Source organism: Anser brachyrhynchus, assembly GCF_964034855.1.
Source record: "Anser brachyrhynchus genome assembly, chromosome: 11".
Classification (NCBI taxonomy): domain Eukaryota; kingdom Metazoa; phylum Chordata; class Aves; order Anseriformes; family Anatidae; genus Anser; species Anser brachyrhynchus.
This window is the reverse complement of record NC_137706.1, coordinates 3,259,123-3,282,554: the sequence shown is the minus strand read 5'-3', so window position 1 is coordinate 3,282,554 and position 23,432 is coordinate 3,259,123. Positions and strand designations below refer to the sequence as shown.

General features: G+C 33.9%; 1 protein-coding gene across 1 annotated transcript in view; it reads right to left on the bottom strand.

Moving 5' to 3' along the window:
• Positions 1–23,432, bottom strand: part of UNC13C (unc-13 homolog C) — a 171,259-nt gene that overhangs the window by 66,299 nt on the left and 81,528 nt on the right. Inside the window, exons 10-16 of the mRNA XM_080607553.1 lie at positions 19,283–19,452; positions 17,696–17,811; positions 16,741–16,904; positions 8,666–8,816; positions 5,135–5,203; positions 3,668–3,757; positions 2,939–3,067 (exon numbers count right to left, since the gene is read on the bottom strand). Coding sequence (XP_080463679.1) covers positions 2,939–3,067; positions 3,668–3,757; positions 5,135–5,203; positions 8,666–8,816; positions 16,741–16,904; positions 17,696–17,811; positions 19,283–19,452 — 889 coding nt within the window. The remainder of the gene's footprint in view (positions 1–2,938; positions 3,068–3,667; positions 3,758–5,134; positions 5,204–8,665; positions 8,817–16,740; positions 16,905–17,695; positions 17,812–19,282; positions 19,453–23,432) is intronic.

Below are 23,432 nucleotides of genomic sequence, written 5' to 3'. Positions count from 1 at the left end.
AACAGAAACTTTTCCTGTCAGTTATTAAGGTATATGTGACTGATGTTTGATTACTGTTAGCGATCAGTTATTTCAAATATGGTCTATTTTTATTCATTTTAAATTTTGCTTTCCACACATTTTCACTAAAATTTCTCATATTTGGTAATAATTGTTTGTCTATAGTTTGTAAACACTTGTCTGTTTAAAGTTTCTACATACAAACTCACCTGCTGGAATACTAGTTGAAAGGGAGTAGAAAAGGCATGTAAATACAGTGAAACTGCTGCAGTTAATTCATTTTTCTAGCTGAGTGAATATTTGCTTTTTTTTTTTTTTGATTACTATTTCAGGACTCCACACTGCTCTACCAATAAGTACAGGACTTGAAAATAATTGAGTAAGACAGAAATAATGTAATGACACCTTATCCATCCTTCTGTTCTAAAAAAAATGATTTGGAGACGGATATCAATTTAAACTCGTTTTACATTCTCTACCAAAACAAAAAGACTATAATATCTCTGCATTTTAAACAATCTACTAAATAGGGAGAAAAAACTATTTTATGAATTCACAGATTAAAAAAAAGTGGAAGTTTTAAAATAAAGATTAGCATTTGTAGGTGTTGCAGTGCTGTGCAGAACTAAGATTACTTCATATTCCTCTTTTAACAGTTTACTAAAATGACTAGCATTTGCTGATAAATTCTGCAGACTTATCAATACCCAGTCTAGCAACAACTTGTATTATATTTAACAAACAAAATGACATTGCAGCAGAGTAAATGCTAGCAAGAAAAGGGACTGTTTATAAGGCAAATAGAAGTGATGTTTGACGTTGCTGCCGCTACTAATTCATAGTGGTCCTTAGCTTGCAATATAACCTGTTGGAGAATAAACACATGAGCATTCAGTGTGTTTCTTGATTATTTTAGGGGTAAAAGCTGGCCTGGTTATTCTGTTATGTATGGTCATTTGGGTAAAATGTCATTGGATAGAATTAAAATCCCTCCCCTATGTTCATATTTAAAAGTTTAGTGCTCTCAGACTAAACACACTGTCAATCAAGGTTATCACAGAAAGAAGGAACAGATATCCTTTAAAAGATAAGGGGCAAAAATAATTTTAAAACAATTCTGCATTATGAAACTGGAAGCCTAATTACATAAAGACAACAAAAAATGGAATCTCAGGGAGAAGAAATTACATATAAGAAGTTTAACGAGCAACAAAAATGGGTGCAGGGAAGTGGGAAACTTTACACAGCCCTTCACCTTCTCAAAGATAATGACAACAAATGCTTCATTACTTGTGGCTATTTCATATTAGTTTCAGAAGTGTAATTTTTGCCCACCCTTCTCAGACTATCTCTACAGAATCTGTTCTCTCTCTTCGTTGCTTCAGGAAAATAGAATAAATACAATTTATCTCTGTAAAAAAAAAAAAAAAGAAAAAGAAAAAAAGTAATTCTGCAGACTTCCTTCCTTCTGCAATTATTCAGCAACCCTATCATGCTTATATGAAAAAGGAAATAGGGGAAAAAGATGAAGCACTTGTGTACTCAGTTGTACTTCATTACAAAGAGGTAATGTGTATATCATTTGTACATCGTGTTATTTTTTCCGTATAATATACCTCTGTTTACAGTAGTATCAAGGTATCTGCAGCAAGATACATTTCAGGTGTTTTAATAGGAATTCAAATAATTCAAGAATTTCTTATTACCCAACAGCAAAAATCAATATAAACCCATGACAAATAATCATTCAGAAATTTCTTATTCATTGTGATTTGATGCTCCTGCAGCTTCATAAAGGCTTAAAGGTTACTGTGTTTATTAGACAGTTCTTATGCAGGTGAATACATTCAACTGATTTTCTAGAAGAAGAGTTCTGCCTACAGGTGTTCGTGAGAGTTTCTTACATTTGAAGTTTGGGAGCTAGAGGTAAGTTTTCTCATCAGGATTCTCTGTCAGGAGTCCCACATTAGAAAACACACTTTCATTTCAGAAAAGTAGAATACATAGCGTTTACTGCCTTTCTCAGAATGTAGGAATTCATATTTTTGATTCAAGTGAAATATGCTGTCAAATTAATTTTGATATTTCATATCATGTAGTATTAATGTTCTTATTTATGATACACTACACTGCAAATGTGTGTTTGCCTAAAAACATTACTCATCCCTCTCAAGGCAGTAGTCACCAAAATATCATTTTTCTAGTGTACCACTCAGAAGACAAAGATAGTGAACAAGAGGTAATGGGATAAAACAATGATGCTCCTTTTAGACAGTTGTATAATTCTGCAGATACAAATTCTTAATTTTAACATTATTTATAGAATAAGCTCTGGCTAGGTGAGAGAAAAAAAAAGCATTTTCAAGGCTTTTGCATGACATCTGGGACATGACAAATACTATAGTTATTTTGCAGATACAGTTCACCCTGATGGACCTGATGGACTGTTATTTAGAAATGCTTTGTAATTATCCTCTGCTTTCTTGAAGCAGCTACTAAATCAGGGATTGAAGTACACATCACAGGTGATAAAATATAAAACTGGAAAGATAGTATGTGGTTTTCAGCAAATGCTAATACTTCTCTCCTACAGTCACTGAAGTGTAACACTGGAGTTTTAAAAATTGTTTTCCAATTACAAATCTTAAATGAACAGTAATCAATCTAATTTCATCTTCCTTAAAGTCACAGGACAATTTTACAGCCATGTCCACTGCAAAGACTAATTTATGAGTTGACATTTTCATTTTGAAACTCATCTTATTAACCACTTAAGCATTCATAGCCATCTGTGGATGTTCTTATTATATGATGATCTTTCTCATATAAATAAAATGAAAATAACCCCAGTATTTTCATGTGCGGGAACACTGGAATGCTTTCTATTTACTTACTGTAAACTAACACCAATGACTAAGCAAAAGCGTGTTTGCCTTACCTGGTCCACTAACTGGAAGTAAAGATCATAGCAGTTGTCAAAAATGTATTTATAAGTTGAGTCCAGGCAGGCTGTTACACAATCTTTCACCACGGTACTAGCTCGAGGTGGGCTCTGTAATTCAAGGACCTAATAAAATATTTCATAAATGATAGAATTTCAGAATCATGTAGAGTAGAATAAATACAAGTGTTGCAATGAATATAGATCTGCAACACAAGATGAAAAGTGTTGAAATATAATAATGGTAAAAATATTAAAAAAAAATATATGTTGGCTTCAGGTGATCTTAGTTTAAAAATGCATTAAAACATACACTTCAGTTAAGCAATTAAATGGTATCTCTAATCTTTATTAGAATGAGATTATTCATATAATGAAATTAGCATACATGCCCAAGGGTTTACATCTTGAGGTTTTCTTCTTTAAGATATCATTAAACCATAAAATTACATGATTTTCACTGCATATCAAAGAAACAACTCTTCATTTTCTAAAGTAATAGCTTCAGCTTTTTACTCCACTTAGGATACATAAATATGAACTTGAAGTTAATGAATCATTTAATTCTCTTTATGTAGTGCCTACCACAATGACATCACAAGCTATTGTTACAAGGTGTTTTGTGATTTTGTATTCCCATCCGGTTATATCAATTTACACCATTTTCATTCTAAAAAATCTTTCAGAACTGAACCACCTGGATATTTTGCAAATAAAGGACAATACCTTCATTCGAAAAAAAGTAATGCTGGTAAGCAGGTCCACAGTTGATTTCAGATCTTGAAGTCTTTCAGAATTGCTGGCAGGAAAGTTATCCTGTTGAATCAGGAAGAGAGGAATCACGTGAGATGGGAAGTAAAGGTATGATCCTTGAAAAACTAGGAAAAAATAATCTGGGAAAACAAAGACGATGCTTGGAAGGATTAGAAAAGTTCATCTGCTGCCTGAATTCTGCTTGTGAGAAAGTCAGTGATAAGTATCCCTTTGATGCAAATAGGAGCACTTCTGATAATGTTACTGGCTTTGTAATATGAATGTTTTAAATTACTATGATATTTTCAGAACATTGATGAAGTAAAGGTAGTACAAAAAGTCTTCGGAAGTGCTCCTAATGGAAATCATTTATGGATTTTCCATGGCACATAATTCACTTGTGGGCTTAAACTCTGTAGTAAGGTTACTGAAGGAATCATTCATGAAATTTTTGCTGCGATCTCTAGGTTAACAGGGAGACTGTTGGGAAATGCTGTTATTTAAATGGTTTCATACTAATGAAGGTCATCCTCATGCCCTGATAAAATTGGAATAACATTCTTCAGTGCTAAAAGAACTTAAAATGAATTTACATGCTCCATGAAGATTTAAGTCTTAAAAAGTGAATATGTGCAGCGTCTACTACCTGTAATGCCTTGAGGTTCTTTTAAACATTCCCTTCCCCTCTTTCCACTTTAGAAAGCAAGCCAGATGAACAGAGAAATCCCTGAGCTATATGCAGCCATTCCTAGAAGTTGAAAGGAGAGCTATAGCTGATGGAGCCCTTATAACTTATGTATCATCTAAATGTTTCATCATCCAGTGAAATGGAGAAAGAGAAGGAGTTCAGAATGGTATGATAATTGGCTGATATTCAGTGCATGCTTCTTTCCAGTAAAGGCTGGGTTTGGAACACAACTAAGTGGAAGGTGCTTCTATGTAGCATAAATGAAATTGGGATTCCTATCATCAAGAAAAATGGGGAGTCAGATCCCAACATTCCTAGGATATCAGCTTGGTGACTGTAGAACCTCTCAAAATAAATGCAGCAGTAATTCCAATTTACACTACATAAGTCTGTGAAGGCAATTCCCAGATGAATTAACTTAATCATGTTGTGAACTAATTTAAATAAAGTTGTTAAAACCTACTCTTTCTTGAATGTCTGCTCATCCCTTGACTCACTGTTAGCTTTTGGGGAAAAAAAAGGGAAAGAAAGAAAGAAAAAAACGTTTTCAAATTGAGAAAACAGTTAAAATGCTTCAATTCTCTAGTTTTTTTATTCCTAAGGATTTGAAGTCTCCTGTTAGCACTCAGTATTTCAGTTTCTATGCCACAAGAGGGATTAATCTCTAAAACTCTAAAACAGATAAAGCACACAGGGACCTTTGTGGGAAAACACATTTGAGTTGTCCTCTAGGTAGAATATGGTGCACATACCCTGTATTTAGATAAATCAATCCTCAGCGAATTATGCAATTGATCCAGAAGTTTTATGAACTTTTCCCTCTGTAAAATGAAAACAAGAATATTTTGCAATAAGAACTGGCACAACTTTGTAATCAAGGGTAAAATTATAGCTTGCACTCCCCCCCCCTTTTTTTAAAAAAAAAAAAAAAAAAGAAAAAAAAAGAGAATGCATTTATCTACTAATTTACATTCTTAATTCATTTGAAAGATAGATTGTTTTCCATTGTCTCATATAAAAGTCCTGGTCTGAGATATCTTTTACAACCATGTTTTTGCTTTCTAAGCTATATTGTAATTTACCTGGTATGCATTCAACACTGTGCAGCTATGCAATGCATTAGTGAGGTGATGGACACTCTCCTAAACAGTATTTTCCTTTCTTAATGATTGACACATTCTTAAATAACTCAAGCAAAATACCTAGAAATTGAAAAACATTGCCCAAAGTCTCTGACCAAAAATGCAGTAAGAGCATCAATTCAAAGTCCATAGTTATGTTATCAGCCCATACTAAAACAGATGAGCTTGTAAAAGTTTTTTATTTGCCTTGTAATTGCTTACAATCTTGAAGAAAACACTTTCTCCTCCCTTTAATATGTAAGAATTTATGTTCATTTACAGCAGAATTTGATGTAAAAGTACGATTGAAAATAACACTTCAGAAAACATTTTGCTGTGAGATAGTCAGCTGATTTGTGCCATTTCCAAGTAATACTAATGAGAGTTTTTAATTACCAGTCTTCATGTTAGAATATATACCATAGTCCACTGCACAAAATCTGCATACATCCTTGCCAGCCTATGTGAAAGTTGCAGTCTATTGGAAGTAGCAAGATCTGATAGCTCTCAGAATGCTATCCCTCAAATTGGATACACACTAATTTGAAACCAGAGTCCTTCATGCACTGTCACTTGTCACTCAGTGAAGCACTAACCTACATCCAAACCCACTAATTTGGCATGGTTCCCATAAGGAATCTTTTTTTTTTTTTTTTTTTCTTTGTCATGCTATAAAACTACTGAAATATTCAGTCAGCCAAATCCTTCCCAGCTGCAGCCTGAGGACTTGAATTTGAGATGCTCTTTTTGATGAAGTGCAGCTATCCACTAACAAATGCCTTTTGGCCAAGAGAGAAAAATAATATAATATTTTGCCTATAAGTCAATCGTTTGAAGAAGGATCTCCAAATCTCTATTAATGATGCTTACTACTGTCTTTCCATCCATCTGTTGAACTATGAATTGGATTGGAACTTGCGTCAAAGGTAAACTGGCATTAACATCAGAGAGAGGATTTAATCTCTCTTCAATCTGAGGATAAAAGAAGGTAGTTCTGATCATTAGCAAAATGGAAGGAAAGAGCAGAAAATCTATTCAAAACATTCTAAATTTCAAAATCTGGGTAAAACTCGAAAGTCTAATTGGGCTTGAACATGGAAAGAGTTGTGTTGTTTCAACAGAGATGTAGAATCATACCATAATAAACCATCAATGAGTTTATAAAAAAAGTAGAGTAAGTACATAGCAAAATAAGTACATATTTCACTGTCATGGTAAAACAGTAATTAAATCATAAATATTCTGATAGTGCTTTTCATCTATGGAACTTTTTTACTTTCTAGAATGGAGCAGCATTAATACTCTTATTTCAAAGCAAACCTCTAGCAGCAGGAGATAAAATTCCATTTCAAGAACATTCTATCTCCAAACTAAAGACACAGACCTGGGTTCATATACATGGGAGTTCTTCCACCAACCTTAACATTTAAAATGAATTAACATTTAAAATAAGTATTTTCCTAAAAAAAATACTGCATGGACTTAAATAAGTGATTATTTAATGGAACTTACATACAGACTTCTGACATCCCCTAAATTTAAAAATACGTTATTGCATTAGTATTATTAGTGTTAGTACTATTTTAGGAGTATTTAGAACTAACTGTTAATTATTTACTGTATTTTACTGTAAGCTGTAGCATTAGATCCTAAGAACACTCAAGATTCAGCAATAATAAAAAACAATCTTTGGTATTATTACTACACAAAATGTGTTGTTTTTTTTTTTTAAACATGAGTTCTATCTTAAAGATGCTTGTGTATGAAATGCAGACATGTTTTGTTTCAACTATTTGAAGTATGAAAAATTTACACAGGAATGTTGTCCTTAATCCTTGCCAGCCTATGTGAAAGCAGCAGACTGTTGGCAGCAGCAAGATCTGATAGCTCTCAAAATGTGTGACTGTATCCACATCACCCTCAAAATAGGATATTTCCTATATCAAACACTGTTTGCTACAAATCAAAATTTCTTTTACCACCCAGAGCAATTTTTTTCTTTAAAAAACTAAAAATTTACACTTGTTCCAGGCACAGATTGGATTAATTTATTTGGCATAATCTGATAATTGTTTGTGACTTCTGATGGGAAGACAAAAGCAAAATTAGAAATAGATCTTCCTTGGTTTACTAGTTCAAATGTATAATTTCATAATGTTGTCTTGAAAATCTTGAAAGTCATGTGTTTCTATTATTCTTAATGATGGAAGAGAGGATTACAACCTCTGACACTACTTCACACCACTATAATTTGTATTTATTAAATTTTAATTGTTTTATATTTAATTTAATGTCAATAAACTGTTTTAAAGAAAATTTTATAATGTTTTCATACATACTGTTAAATGAGAAATGATTAGATATCATATACAAATAAGGAAAGGAATGAATGCATTTTTCAGCATCAAATTGTGTTTATAATCTACCTCTGTCTATGTGATGTGTAATAGTAGAGATATGAAAGCAACGCCTTTGAACTACTGGTTTTCTTTCCTGCTCTCGTAGTCCCAGTGAAGGCAAGGGAATAGATTAGACAGTGTATTTTAATTTTGTTGTCATATTTTATCTACACTGTAAAATATATATCCATAGAAGGAAAATCAACAACAACAAAGTACTACCACATCTTGAGATTCTGGTAGTCTGCCTAAAATTTCTGACATCTAGGACCAGGGCTTGGACAGTGCACCGTATTTTGGCAAAAAAAAAATAATAAAAAAAATTCAATTGTTATAGACATGTTATCTGCAAGTATTTATGGCTAGATTTATTAGGTTAGTATGAGTTTGCTAATGACACGCCCCAAGAGAGCAATTGTAACCTGTAATTAGTCTAGTGCAGTTAGTCTGCAAGACCCATTGCAATAAAGATAAAAACTGGTTGTTAAAGATTTTAGTTCTATATGTGTGTGCTGTTTTTTTCTACCCTATACTCCTTGCATATAACCACATAGGGGTTTTAAAAGGAAATGAATAGTATCTTCTTTAGTTTTTATAGTGATTGATTGTAGACTCGGTAAAATCTTCAAAAGCTAACTGCAACACTCATTCTTTAAAATGACCAACTTTTTTTTTAATTATTATTTTGAATTTAGGAGTTAACACTGTATCATATATTAGAAAATAAGGATCAGTATTCTACTGAAAAATAAAATCTACTTACCCCAAAGTTAGTAGCTGCAAACCTATCTGAGGCAGATACATTAGTTGTTGCTGTAGTATGAGCATAGAAAGCATTTATATTGGCCAACAATGTACTCATAACTGCTGGAACACCAGGGCACATATATTTAGAAGACAGACAGGAAAAGTGCCTGTAATTCAAACAAACTGACAGTTATTTAAGGTGGCAAGGATTATGCACTTTCTGTCACCACAATTGCTTTTCAGCTGCAATGGTGTGATTTTCAAGCTATTTCATGACAAATTGTATAGATAAAAATGAAAAAATCCAGATGCTTGATATAATTACCACTTGTTAAATGCTGATATTTTCAAATAGAACACATCAGAGTCACATTTGCTTCTCACTCTGTTAATCCAAGGAGAAAATATAATTTAACTATCTTAATTGCTATTAAGCAAAACATTAATTATTAAACACAAACTTAAAACCAAACATGAACTTTCAATCATAAAAAGCCACAAGTGATCTATACTCAATTAGAGGAGAATTTAACTTATAATAATACAAAGACTCAAAACATTATTTTACTGTGGCTTATATTTTAGGCACCTTTATTATGAAAGGCGAACATCAACTTTCGGGTTCACCATGATTTGACTTCTGCCTAACTGAAATTGCTGCACTTTGGCTCAGGACAGTCTGTTAATCCTGAACCAGCTTCATGTTGGAAAATGTGATTTTTAAAGATACAGAAATCCATCATTGAGCAGGTTTGGGGCTTCAGGAGAGAAAAGGCTTTATCCCCCAATTTCTGCTGAGTCTGAGGAGATTTGTTCTCCCACAAGCCTGTAGTTGCTGTCCACCTCCCTACATCTGGAATGTTTTGATGCCAGAGAAAAACTACAGCACAGCCAGTCCTGTGGCATGGAGCTTGAACTAACAACTATACTGCACAGTGTACTGCAAGCACATCACATAAAAATATGGACATGCATTTATTTATACAGCAAGATACACTGCTGGAACATGTAAATGAGTGATGAACTCAGTTGACTACTGATGGCTGAAGCTGTCAGTAGAAGGATGAAAGATTTGATGAACCTTATACTCCCGTTATGAGTAGTTCAGTTAGAACTGTTTAAGGTACTTGTGAGATCTGGCACTCAGCAGTTTCCTACTCCAGTACATAGAGCTATATAGGTCACAGTACAAATATGAGAATTCATGCCCATATAATGTTAAATTCTACAGTAAAAGAAGGAAGAGTGAAAAGGAAGAAACTGCCACATTGCAGCACATGAGTGCAACTGGTCCCCAAGCTCAACGCATCCCTCAGGATTCCAAGATTTAGCCATACCAATGTTCAGAGTTGATAACTGAAAGTATTTTTGATGCAGTTCTAGCTTGTATTCAATAGAATCTTGTAAGAACTTGGGAGGAGTGCTGATCACAAACATAATAACAATGTGACATGATTTTGTATTAGGTTTTGAATAGTTCTGACTCCCTGACTTGCTAGTAACCTTTGTTTCACTTTTTGTAAAGAAACCAAAGACCATTACTGCTCACAGCACCTTGGACAAAGAAGTACAAGAAACCACTAACCCTGACTTCCACCCAGGTCTGAGTGGAAAAAGCTCTGATTTTTATAAAGTTTTTTTCGTGGGAAACTAGAATTCATTAGGTAACATTTTAAACACTGTTGAGCAGTGAGAACATAATGGCAGGCCTAAATTAGGTCATCCAAGAAAAAAAAAAAGTTAATCTGTTGTAAGTATACAGTATTTGAACTGGAAGGAGGTCTTATATAACTCATTTACTCTAAATGTTAAAAAAAAAAAAAAGTCAGAAATACCAGTTTTAAGTTTACCTGTTTACTTGTTCAAAATAAGAAGTATGTTTGTTATGTACAAAGAACTTATATATATATATATACTTATAACATATATAACATATAACTTATATATATATATATATATATAAAAGCATAAGAGATAGAAGATGTATGAAAGACCTAACACAGGAAGAAAGTGAATAACATTATTGCAAAACATGAAATTTCAAGATCTGCAGTTAGGCAGGATTGTGAAGAAGATAAGGGGATAAGGGATAAATGAATACAGATGAGAAAGATACTGAGGGGGATTAGCCAAGGAAGAAGTGGTGAAAACGAGGATGCAGACAACAGAACAGGGTGAAGAAACTCTAATCACTCTGCAGCTCTATGCATGTCTTAAGGTCCTGTCTTGGCAGTACACTCCTCCTAACAGGAGTATCTGGCTCCTCTGTACAATTTTTCCTTAAGAGCATAAGCAAAGCAGTGTGTTGGGCCAGTACCATATGGGTCTAGTGCCCATTCAAGAAATTAACTTGAATTTTGACCGAACTTGGTCCTGCTGAACTTAAGCCAAGTAACCTTCAGAGCTGTCACTGCTCAAATAATCCTCAAACCACGTCACTTCAGTTTATTTGAATCTTGTGATTGGTTTCTGTTCCTAAAGATATTAAAACAAACAAACAAGCTCTTTACAATTCTTACAAGCCTACACACACACATTCCACCTATGTTACTTTTTCTGATACCCTCTTAGTCTCCCAGGGGTCCTCTGAATTCCTTCACTGTGAGACCTGCCTGATGTTCTTATGAGTGACCCTCTTCATCATATTCCCACTCTCTGATGTTCTAAGGGTCCAGAAGTTTGCTTCTGCTAATGAGATAACAATGTCTTTTCCAGGGTCTCTCACATCACTGGCGTAGTCTATTTGCAGATGTTTTTCTTAATAGTCCTTTAGGCAATCTGTTATTTCACATCTGTCAAACAACTCTTACTTTTTCAGTTAGCCTATATTTTTTGGTTACGTGTATAATTTAAAATGGAGATTGGGATGTGCTGCAGAAGGCAGCACATGAAGGTGCTTCTTTTGCTTTTCAGGTACTCCCTCTCAGTTCACAGACTCAGACTATGAATGCTCATTTACAGATTCAGAAATGAGCTGAAAATAATACTCTGCCAGTACCTCACATTGCTCCAAAACAAACCCTCTCCAACACTTTCATTTACTTCAGAAATGAGACATCTAAATTGCAATGTTTATTTCATAAATCTGTGTCAGGTCACAGACACATTTAAAAAGAAGGAAACTCCAAAACTCTCCAGATGTCCAGGTTCAGGAATCAATCGTCATTAATGTGCCTGATCTCTTTTGCTCAGTACCTAGATATCAGACATGGGTTCTCTAAAATTATTGGCCAAACAATTCTTAACATCCTTAGTTAATGAGACAGGTTACAAAACCTGTACATTTGAAGACAAAGACAGACATTTGAAATACTACTCACATCAACTACTCACAGCAAGGTAAATGTGATCCTAAATACAACCACCTATCATTACAGCTAGGTTATCGCTATGGTCAGTGTAGGACAAGTCTCAGACTCATCCTAGGTTTAAAGTGTGCTTTAATTGTCGATGAGTGCTTAGAGTATGTGTGTGATCCATAAGGTAGTTTAAACTAAAGATGTAACCAACTTGCCCTGAAATTGAAAAGCAATTACCTGGAAAACTTCTAAAATCATAATTTTCTAACACTTTTGCATCTCACTAGATAAATCCTCTTATAATTTAAGTCAGTTTCCAAGAAAATGATCAGGCCATTAATTATGCATGTACTAACACCTAAAGAAAATCCCACCACGTATTTGTATTCATATTCTTTTATTTATTTATTTATTTATTTATTTTGCTACTTTAGAGTATCATTGCAAGTCTCTGAAGTATTAAGGACATAAGATTACAGCAGAAGTTGACAGTGTGATGAAACAAGGTTTTAATCCCCCCAAAGCTAGGCTAAGGAGCTAAATAATTGCTGGATTTTCTAGTTTACATAGAGTCTGGAAGAGAAGAGATCCAGCTGGGGATGGGAGGCAGGAGAGGCACACTTATATTAAAGAGAGTCTAGGGCTTCAGTCTTCATATGAGGGGTCCTTTTGTATCTGCAGCCTTTCAAGGCCAAGCCAGGAGACCGACTTCCGGGGCTTTCTCTAGCATTAGACTCTATTTAAAGTATTTTCATGCTGGGTTTATATATCACATCCTTGCATTGATATGGTGGCATATATTGATACTTAAAACTCCTATCATGCTAGTCATGTTCAAAGTGCTTTGCAAACATTTCTCAACATTCCTAGAAGGTAGATCATTAAGTGCTACTATCTAAATTTTGTAAAATTGAGAGAAACTGCTCAAGTATACACAGCAAATCAATCACATGGACCTGGACTAGAACTCAGCATTCCCAGCTCATAGTGATAATACCAAACCTTCATTCATTGCCAGTATTTTTCAGAAGTGCTTTTAAATACCTCAACATGAATCTGATAAAGATGTGACCAAGCTACCTACTTAAGAAAATGTTTCAACATGTCTCATATGTTTTCTACAAAGTGGAAAAACAATAATTTCCTTTGTATAAAATAAAATAGTGATATCAGATTATTGTCGCCAGTTTCAGGTAACCTTAAAGTTAATAGAAATCTCATCAGATCTATTTACCACATGAATTTTGAGAAACACATGTAGAGATTATCAAAACTATCTTTGAAAAAATTGACAACAAAATAATTAACACGTAATTGTATCACTGACTTAAAATTTCCAGAAATCTTCTAATAGACCTAAAGATCCTTAGCGCATGAGTAACCCTAAGCTGGAAATAAGAAGGCACTAATAACTCCAATTACTCTCAGAGTCATACTTCTGGTGTATGCTCTGCCAAGGGGACTCAGCAGCAGTTGCTATGTGAGAAACCATTAATATTGTATTGACTGCCCTCAGGAAACAAGACGGACTGTGGAAAAATAGTTTGGGTCAATATTTTAAGTTCAGGGAGATCTCTTCTGCAGGTTCATCTAATGAGTAAATGTTGAGCTACCATCTTGAAAACAGACCCAAATTGTATTTATTTGTTGTAGGGAAAATTTGAACCTATTGATATAATTTTGTCATGCCCTTACTTAGATCACTGCACTGTTCTACCTGTAATTTGGTTAGTGATGTTGATGACAGCATCAGTGTCAAGCAACAGTTATGTGAATTTTTGCTTCTCTGTGTCTTTAATAAAATTGTCAAAATTTACAGAACCATGTTTATCACATGCAATAATATCCATGACTCTGAGAGTGCTGATAACCCATGTAAAAAATTTGAAAGCCAACTGGCTTACTAGTACTTGCTACAATAAAATAAAATAAAATAAAATAAAATAAAATAAAATAAAATAAAATAAAATAAAATAAAATAAAATAAAATAAAATAAAATAGGAAACTTTATTCCTTGTCTTTGTAGATCCTTGGAAACAGCAGCCAATAGCATGAGTAATAACTAACACTTCACATTTGGCACATGATATCACAGCAAACATTGTCAAGTCTCACATACTTTGGAGTATATATTGCACTGCTTAAGCTAGAGCCCTGTGTTTAAAACCAGGTCTACTGGCCTTATTTTGCAACTTTCCTACCATTCAATTTCCTGACCAACTGTCAGTGCAAAAATTTAATTTACAAATTATGAGATATACTGTAGAAATATTCTGCAACTAGATTCTTGAGTGTAAAATGCTTACACAGTGTTCCTTTGGGCCAAGTGATTAGGTTCAAATTGTCTCTCTGTTCTATGGGAGAAAATTGCTTGCTTTTAGTAGGAGGATATTGTTACAAAATGGAATCTAAATCAAGAAGCTGTAAATTGCTCCCAACTCTTAAAGTTGTTCTAGGAGAGAAACATGATTTCAAACACAAATAAAACCAACAGGTAATAGTCCAAAAGATAATTTGACATGACAAATCTACAGTTTCTTCACTACTCTTCTCCCCAAAGTCTGGACACACTGAGACATGTCTACAGATGAATCAGCAAAACAATATATACGTATATACATTCGTATGCAATATTGAGATTACATTCATTACTGATTTTATTCCTAACTAACTTAAACAAGTTGTGCTCTTAAGTATTATGTGGACTACCCCTCAAATAGGGATTACTGGTAATTAAAATGGAACTTTTTAAAATGCAAATGGACATGGGTATTGGGGCAATGAGATCATAGTCTTGGTTTCCTGTGTGAATTACTTCTGACTACCAATTTCAAATTCACTTTCTTATTATACTTGCCGGAAATGCTGGGCTTGCAGTTATAAACAGTAAGGAAATTGGTGGAAAAGGTACAGAAGAAAACAAGAACAGAAGGAGGACAAGCCGAAGTAGGTCATGTAACTTAAAATGACTTAGTTAGAGTTTTTGTGCAAGGATTTCTGAAAAATATGTTGCAGTATTTGCCCAGTTCCAAGTTAGATGTTCAGACTAAATTTACTTCCTTTTAATCAAAGTCTGTATGTTATGTTTTATACTAATATAAAAATAAAGCATCTTCTTAATATGAAAATGGAACCCATTGCTAACCCTGTTAAATGAAAAAGCTTTTAAAATGCCTGCATGTCAATTATATTTCTATTTTTACAATGCTGACTTCTGCTACATTTGAATTTTAAAAGTCAGTTTCAAACTTTCCAGTACTTTGATTTTTTCCTGTAGTTTTTCACACAATCATAATAAAGACATGAAAGAGGAGAACCTTCAAAGTCACCTTTTCAATTAAGACTGCTCAATTGAGTACAGCCATGCTGTACTGAAGTAACAAGCTACTTGGGCCGTAGGTAAGAGGAAACACTAATGCTAAATAGAGACCTGCTTTATTTCCCAAGCAAAATGGTAATAATAAACCTCCCTTGGCATCAATAGCTGTTGAGGATTCATCTCCTATAACCCTGAGTTATTTTTTGTACGGATAGCAAGAACAACTTTATCACTTTAGAGATTAACATTTTGGTAAAACTGGCATATCACTTTAAATCAAGTTATAAAATTATAATACTATGCTAGTTAATAAGTACCATATATTAATCAAGATGTAAAGACATAAATGGGTGTTGGAAATTTAAACATGAACAACCAATCACTAGCAAAGAATAGGCAATCAGAAATTCCAACTTCTATTCATGAAACTAGTTCATGAACTCCTCCATAGGTAGTAGGGATATACAATACCATGGGGGAACTGTCAAGTATAATTAATTCTTCCGTGCAATGTTAAGGTCCTTGGAGGAAGAACATTAAACAAGTATATATTACAAATATACCCTCTCCCTTTCTAATAGACATCCAGAACAATAATTCACAATTAGCTATATTAAGGGAAAGAGATGCTCATTGCAATACCAGATGTTGTCATTACATTCTGCAATAGAAAGAAAACGTTATATGTTTATGTGCCCTCATACTATAGAAAAAAATAATTCTTTAAGATGTGCTGTAAAGAGATGGAGGAAACAAAATGAATGTTCTGATTTAAAATTCCATAATATCAGCTTTCTATAGTGTCAATGGAGTCCTCTGTCATTTGGAGTCCTCTGCTTTCCTATGGCTGCAGTAGAAGCAGAATATAACCCCCTTCACTGGCAAACTTTTTACTGGACAAGGTAAGAATATATGATAGGGCTCTTGTATCACCAGGCTTCTAAGCTCAGTGGTGTTGTATTCTAAAGTAATCAGACAGGTACTTCAATACGGACAATGTAGTAATATGTTCTAATACTATTAAAAATGGTTTGCATGAATTATGTATATAATAGAAAGTTACTATAGCCATCACTGGCATTCTGTGATGATTTCCATATTCCTTGAAAAGAGTATGTAGCCTGTGAAACCCTCTTCTAGATAGTACAGTAACCCAATCCCATCTAATACATTGAAATCTTTCTGATCCTTGCCACACATAAATATCATAAGGATTAAGAAATACATTAGTGATAATACTAGTAACAGTTTATAAAATATTTATAATATATCTTAATGCCATTGCATCTGAGCAGCCCTTCAATGAGAATCAAAGGGACAGAAAAGACTGGAAGAATTAAAAGTCAGGAACTGGGGTGAATGGAAAATGAAAGCACAATGGCTTGAAACTCATTAGTTTTCTCACACATTCTCAACAGTAGTGCCAAAAAACAAACAAAAAACAACAGCAAAAAAAAACCGATAATACTTACGTCATAGCTTGATAAATATATTCAATTCCATAACGCATTGCAAATTCATCTACAATTTCTTGTGCAGCATCATCAAAATACACCTTCCAGGCTTCATCACCTCTCACTTCAGGGATTTTTACAACACCATTACCTTTAACTTCCGTCAAGTAATGGAATAGATTCTAAATGTAAGAAAGTTTTCAAATAGGAATTTTAAGCTTTTAAATGGCATTCTAAAAATATGTCCTGTATAATCAGCAATATGCTCATTAACTTAGATTTTATTTATTTATTTATTAAAGGGTGGCACCAACAAAATGTCCATGACACTAAATGCATTTGTGTGTCTGTGTGAGTGTGGGTAGTGGAACTCTGGTAGTATAGGCCTATGATTCAGCACTTTGATCTATCTCACATAAAGTCACCTCAGTGAACTGGCACAGAGAGACTGCAAAATAAAGTTGCGCAGAAACTTTCTGTACTCTCCTATACACCCTTGATAATGAATTAAATCATGAAGTTATAGAGAAGTATCAAATACAAAGAAAATCTCTGAAAGACACACACCGATTCATCAGTGATTTTATTTTTTTAATTATTGACAAAAGTAATCTATATGATTTCTCTACTATACAGAAATGGTTGGTCTTGATGCTAGCAAGCATGTGTGGAGGATTAAATACTAAAAAAAAAAAACAAACCACTCTTGGGGGAGAACTTTGTTGACTCCACCTCCTTTTTTTTTTTTCTTTTTCTTTTTTTCTGACTCCTGCTGGCAAGAATGATCTATTGATGCTACATTGTTCCCTCTTTGACTATGAACCTTGGTATGCCAACCAAAAATAAGCTCATCCTGAAGTGTCGCAGTAGTTTTTATCAACATTCTATTTTTTTATCACATTTTTCTTTATCTGTGCAACAACTGAATAGTAACTTCTATAATAGCTTGCTTTCTTTAACTTCTCCAACATACCTCATGTAAACAGGTGTACTGCACATGGTAGGGAGCAACTTTCTCCTCTCCTTTTATTTCAACGCTGATTTTCAATCTTATAGCACCAGAGACAGCAGATTTATCTGTACGTTTTTCTGAAGGGCAGAAAAATAATACATTAGTAACTATGAAGAATACAAACTGTCATTTGAAAAACTTTCATTTAGAGCCAGAAAGTCCTGCTGTTGAGAACAAGATAATACCTTTTAAATACCTCACATACAGTTCAGGCCATGAAGCTGAACAGGCTGCATAGCACTTTAAGCAACACTTTCCCTTTTTCAACAGAAATTATTTCAATTTTCTATCTGGTATCTGCGCTAATTGTTATTTTCATTATTAACATTTTACTTTAGTTATGAAAACTATAGCAACAGCCCAAACTACTATGTCTTAGAGAAACTTAAAATGTTAGAAGAAATCTATTCCAGTTCAGCTAAGCTGAGTCTTACAGAAGAAATTATATAAATAACTTATTTCTAAAGCTAGTCCATTTAGTTGCTGTCATTGCTGTCAATGACAACTGTCAATGAATAAAATTTGGAATTCATAATGACACATCTTATTTGTAAAATATCTTATTTGTAAAAAATATCTAATTTTAAAAAGGAAATTAAGCAAAGCTTTATTTCCATTGTTAAAAAGAAATCAAATACACATCCATACATTTTACTATGCAACAAAACATTGGCCAGGGAAACAAGGACCATTGATAAGGAAACAAGTGCTTTACAATTTCAGAAAATTATGTCACACAATTCACCTGAAGTATTTCTGAGAACAGGCAACCTAGATAAAAAAGTTACTGAGAAACTTTTGTTATCAAATGTAGGAGATTAACTTTTAAATGGTTACTTCAGAACACTTATTGCACACTAAGGTTTTCAGAATTAAAGAAGAGTTTTATGCTTAGATTTAGATTAAGGGATTACATTCTGAGACACACTATCATTGATTTACTTCTGGTTCAAAGAGTGATACTTCTTAAGACCTGACCAGACAAGAACGTACAATCTTTAAAGATAACAGACAGCATTTTGAGCTCCAGCAGACTACGTTGAATTTAAGACTAAACATGTAAACACATTTAACATGTATAAAACAGAAGAACAAACAAGTTTCATGAATAATGATGGATGTAAACAATGAAAAACAAAGATGATTAGGTATAGAAGAATGGTATATACATAATCTTAAAAAATGTAATAAAGTGAATGTACACACAGAAAATATTCACTAGTAAAACTTTTTATCATATAATAATACTGTGAATGGACTAGTCTGAAGTGATGGCTTTTCTTACATTTTTTTAAAACTTTTATATTAAATTGAAATATTTGTCTTTGTTGTGATTAGTTTGCTTCCCCTAATTATAACTCTGGATTGAAACCCAGAAAATATCTTTTATTTTCAAATCGACCTGTAACATCTAAGATTTTAAAAACTGCATATCAGATATGTAACCAAAGCTACATATTCTGAAGTACCAAATGCTGAGATTCTACCTAAATTTGTTAAAAAACAAAACAAAACAAACAAACAAAAAAACAACAGTAAGAATCGTACCTAAATTATACCATACATCCATTTCTCCACTCAGTGTTCTTACTTCAATTATTGTTTGCCCAAGGAAGTCATCTGATTCCTTTTTGAAATGTTGTTTTACTCTAGATTTGATGTCATCATCTTCATCCCATACTCTCACTTTTATTCTATCTGTAGAGTTATGGCATTCACTGTAAAAACAGTAATAAAATTAAGAACGTCATATATAAGCTGCATACATTTGTACTGCCATCTAATTCATTGTGCTTGAATTCTGTATACTTGCTTAACTTCTTTATATGACAGAATAGCAACAACTGCAATATTGAGTGAAATAGAAGTTCATACCGTATTGCCAGGGGAAAGCTAGAATTAATACATATAGAAAGTAAAGAGAGTAACTTGACTGAATTATGTATACATGTGGATAACATTTATGAATGTTATAAACTACTGAACATTGAAACTATCCACTAACTTATAATGTGTACTTGTTGATGCTATTACTTAACAAATATCTTAGGAAAGATACAGTCAGATCAAGTATTTTTTCATTCATGAACATTATGTAGTTCATATAGTAGACCACAGAAGTAGTGGCCTCTAATGTAACAATAAAAAATGTAAGAAAATCTTAGAGACAATTTTCAGTATGGGGCACAAAATTTTTGAGTAACTGATTTGTTTAACTCTTCTCCAAGACCTCAGTTTCCCTTGTAAGGAGAAGTAGGGACAGATTGCCATGCACTAAAAAACTGCAAATTGAAGTGGCTTATGAAACCCTCGTGAGTTGAGTTAATTTGAAAAGCTTCTGGATGCATGAGAGTGATCCCAGTGGATAACATTTTTTGGTCCCAGCTCCAAGGTCTTAGTCTGAGACTCGATTAAGAATTCTTGCTTGAATTCTATTCTAAACACTACCACTGCTCAATGATCTATTTTAGCAATTCCAGCATTAAAACAGTAATACTATAACTTATCTCCCAACTGGTACCCCTCAGGGTGTGTTCTAAGAATTAATTAGCAGTGGTAATAGGCTTTGGAAGTATAAAGTGCTTTAAATGCCATTATTACTGTCAGGGATAATCAGTCACTAAAAATGGCATGCACTTCTACCCTGCCTCACTGTGACATCACTCAATATCACAAAAATATTTGTGCCTGTTCATATTCCAAATTTCAACACTGAAGATAACTCTGGTAATTAAAAAATATGTTGTTTTGTGATTAGCAAGACTAATGAAATCTGGTTTCCTTTTGTCTTATGGCCAACTTCTCCGACATCTAGCAAACTGCAATCATCAATCGCATCTTCTCTCATAATTGGGATTTTCATAAATTACCCCTTCATATGGACTCCCTGGTGTCTATTACAGGGTGAGCTCATACTGAGGGCACTGTTAGTATCTCTCATCTCTGTCTGTTTTCAGAGAACATGACAGATGCAGTATTAGGGAATCCGTGAGATTTCTTTGAGTGACTGCAAAATTCAGAAGTTATTGGCAAGGACATATAAAAAATAGGAAGACATAGATGCAGATGGATCAAAGAAACATCCTTGTCTTAAGAAAATAGGCTATACCCAGAACCAAAGTATATAATTTTCCTAATGGGTAATTACTCTGAATTACTGAATAACACTGACAGAGCCCTGAATTGCATTTAGTTGTGCACTCAATAGAAATTTTAAACAAGGATTTTCTACTGTGGTATAGGGAGATCCACCACTGGTGAGGCATTTATGTGACCCTCACCACCATATCTGTGCTGTTAGTAGAAGTCTTGCTCTTGTTTTGCTTCCCAGGGAGATGCCACCTCAGGGAAATGTACTTCAGTACAAATACCATGTTTTATTCTCCCGAGAAAACACATATTTCCCTCTAATGTAGCTGATTAAGCTACATAAGCTGATTAAGCTGATTAATGTAGCTGAATATTTATTCAGATGGTCAGCACCACTGTGCCTTTCCCTGATTCATTCATCTTTCCTACATCTTCTTCTGCTTTAATTTTAGGTTAGTGAGACATGGTGGTAGCACTACCAATGGGTTTATACTCACATGTTAATCATCTTGTCTAAACCTTTAGTGATCAGTCAGGTCTGCTTCTACGTGTTTGTAATGTTCCTATTTGAGACCCCAAAACTTACATAGACTTGTGATGCTGGAAGGGACAGGGTGGATGAATGCATTTTTACTTGCCTGCCCTGCAACATTGAGATTGAAGGGAGGTTTACTATTAAGCTTACAGAGCTTTCTCTGCGTGATGCTGTTTGCCTGCCCAGCCTCTCAAAAACAGCACTATGTAAAGAGATAATGTAAAGACACATCCTGCTTTAGTCTATCTGATAACATCTTTGCAGAACTATGTGGCTTTGCAAAAATGTGGGATTCCTACCTCTGCTTAATCTGTCCAGGAAAATCAGCCCAAAGAATTCAAGAAAATGCAATGTATGTCACTCTCAAAACGTTCCATCTTCTAGCCACTCCCTATTACATGCTTAGTAAAAGTGTGCACTAAGGTGAGACACAGGAAATGCGAGAAGTGAATTGTTCTTTAGCACACGGAGACTGAAGGTACTGACACTTTTGAAAGCTGAAAACATTCCTCTATATTCAGATAAGATGGATAGTAGAGATAGTTTTAATAATTTATCAACAATCTGGTGTTGCTGTAACATTTCTGCATTTACAGAATACTGCACAGACATAACTAATCCTCATGGCATTCCTGTTTTTATGCTAATAGCTAGAGTAATGAAAAATGTAATAAACAATGTGTACTATAAGAAGATCCCCACATAAGCGTGCTATTAGCTATACTTTCATGACCTGATTTTAAACCTCATCTATGAGATCTGCATCCAGAGTTAAAATTACAAATAATTGATACACAGTAAGAAATAACTGCTAGTAAATGAAGATGATGATAGAGAGTGTATTGTGACTAAATTGACATTTTGTTAAAAAGAAATAAATTCATAATAATAACATAGTTTCCTTGTAACTCTTCAGTAAAAAAAAATCTTACATCCACTAACAAATTTGCAGACTGTGAACAGTTAGGTTAGTTGGAGGTTTGTTCACTTCCTCTCCTCCCCCTCCTCCAAAGTGATATTTCTATAACTTAGAGAAAAACATTTTAAAAATAAAATATACTATCTCATTAAAATTCTGCAAGCAATCAGTGAAAAATTTTGGTTATTTCTGTTACACTGTACAAGTGGTGCTCTTTAAGGGAATTCTAAGGAAAAAAAACATCCAGCTGGATACCTGCAAGATGCCAGAAAGTCTCCATCAGAAACTCTGGACTGAAATATCTGAAATATGAAGCAATGGTCAGCTTCAACATGGAGATTTCAACTATCACGGTGTCTAAACTACATCAATGCTGTTTGGTGCTAGAAGATACCTTTTCTCATCATTATCTGCTAAAATATACAGCAGTAAGAATGATCAGAGACAGTCTAGTTTGTACAAACATGTTTTTTCTTCCCTGAGAGTGACTGGAAATCTTCCCAGGCACACTCAATTGGATTTTATATCTTTATCTTTAATGATATTTTCAGTATATCACCAGGAAATCTTCAACAATATCAGAGATCAGACGAATTCTAACAATTTAGTGCCAATATTTCGGCCAAGTGGCAATCATTGTCTTCACAAAAACCTCTTCATTGATCTAATTTAAGTCACACAGTGTATGTTTTCATTCACTGAATGGAGTATGAGATATCCATTGAAGCTATTTGTCCGAATCATATGATGTCCTCGTGACAGCCAAAATAGAAGATGTAATATAAAATAATCATCCAGTTATATGAAAGACTTCTGGATTAGACAACTGCAGCTGAAGTGTTAACATAATGAGTGGTTGGAGGAAACATGATCCCTTCAGTCTGCAAGGCAATTTGGAGAGGTATGCTTGCTAAACAACACTGCCACAAACAGACAGATTTCCATATTTCAGCAATTTGAGTCAGCTGTTGAAAATAGTCAAGAAAATAATGAGTGAAGACTTCTATTATTGTGTTGGATGCTCCTAAAGCACCAATATATTTAGAAGTTTGTACAAAACTGAAAACCATACAGCCAATATATTTTTCTCCCCTGTAACTGAGTGGTCTCTCTTCCCATATCAGACAAGTTCAACTAAAGATGCAAGCAGACAG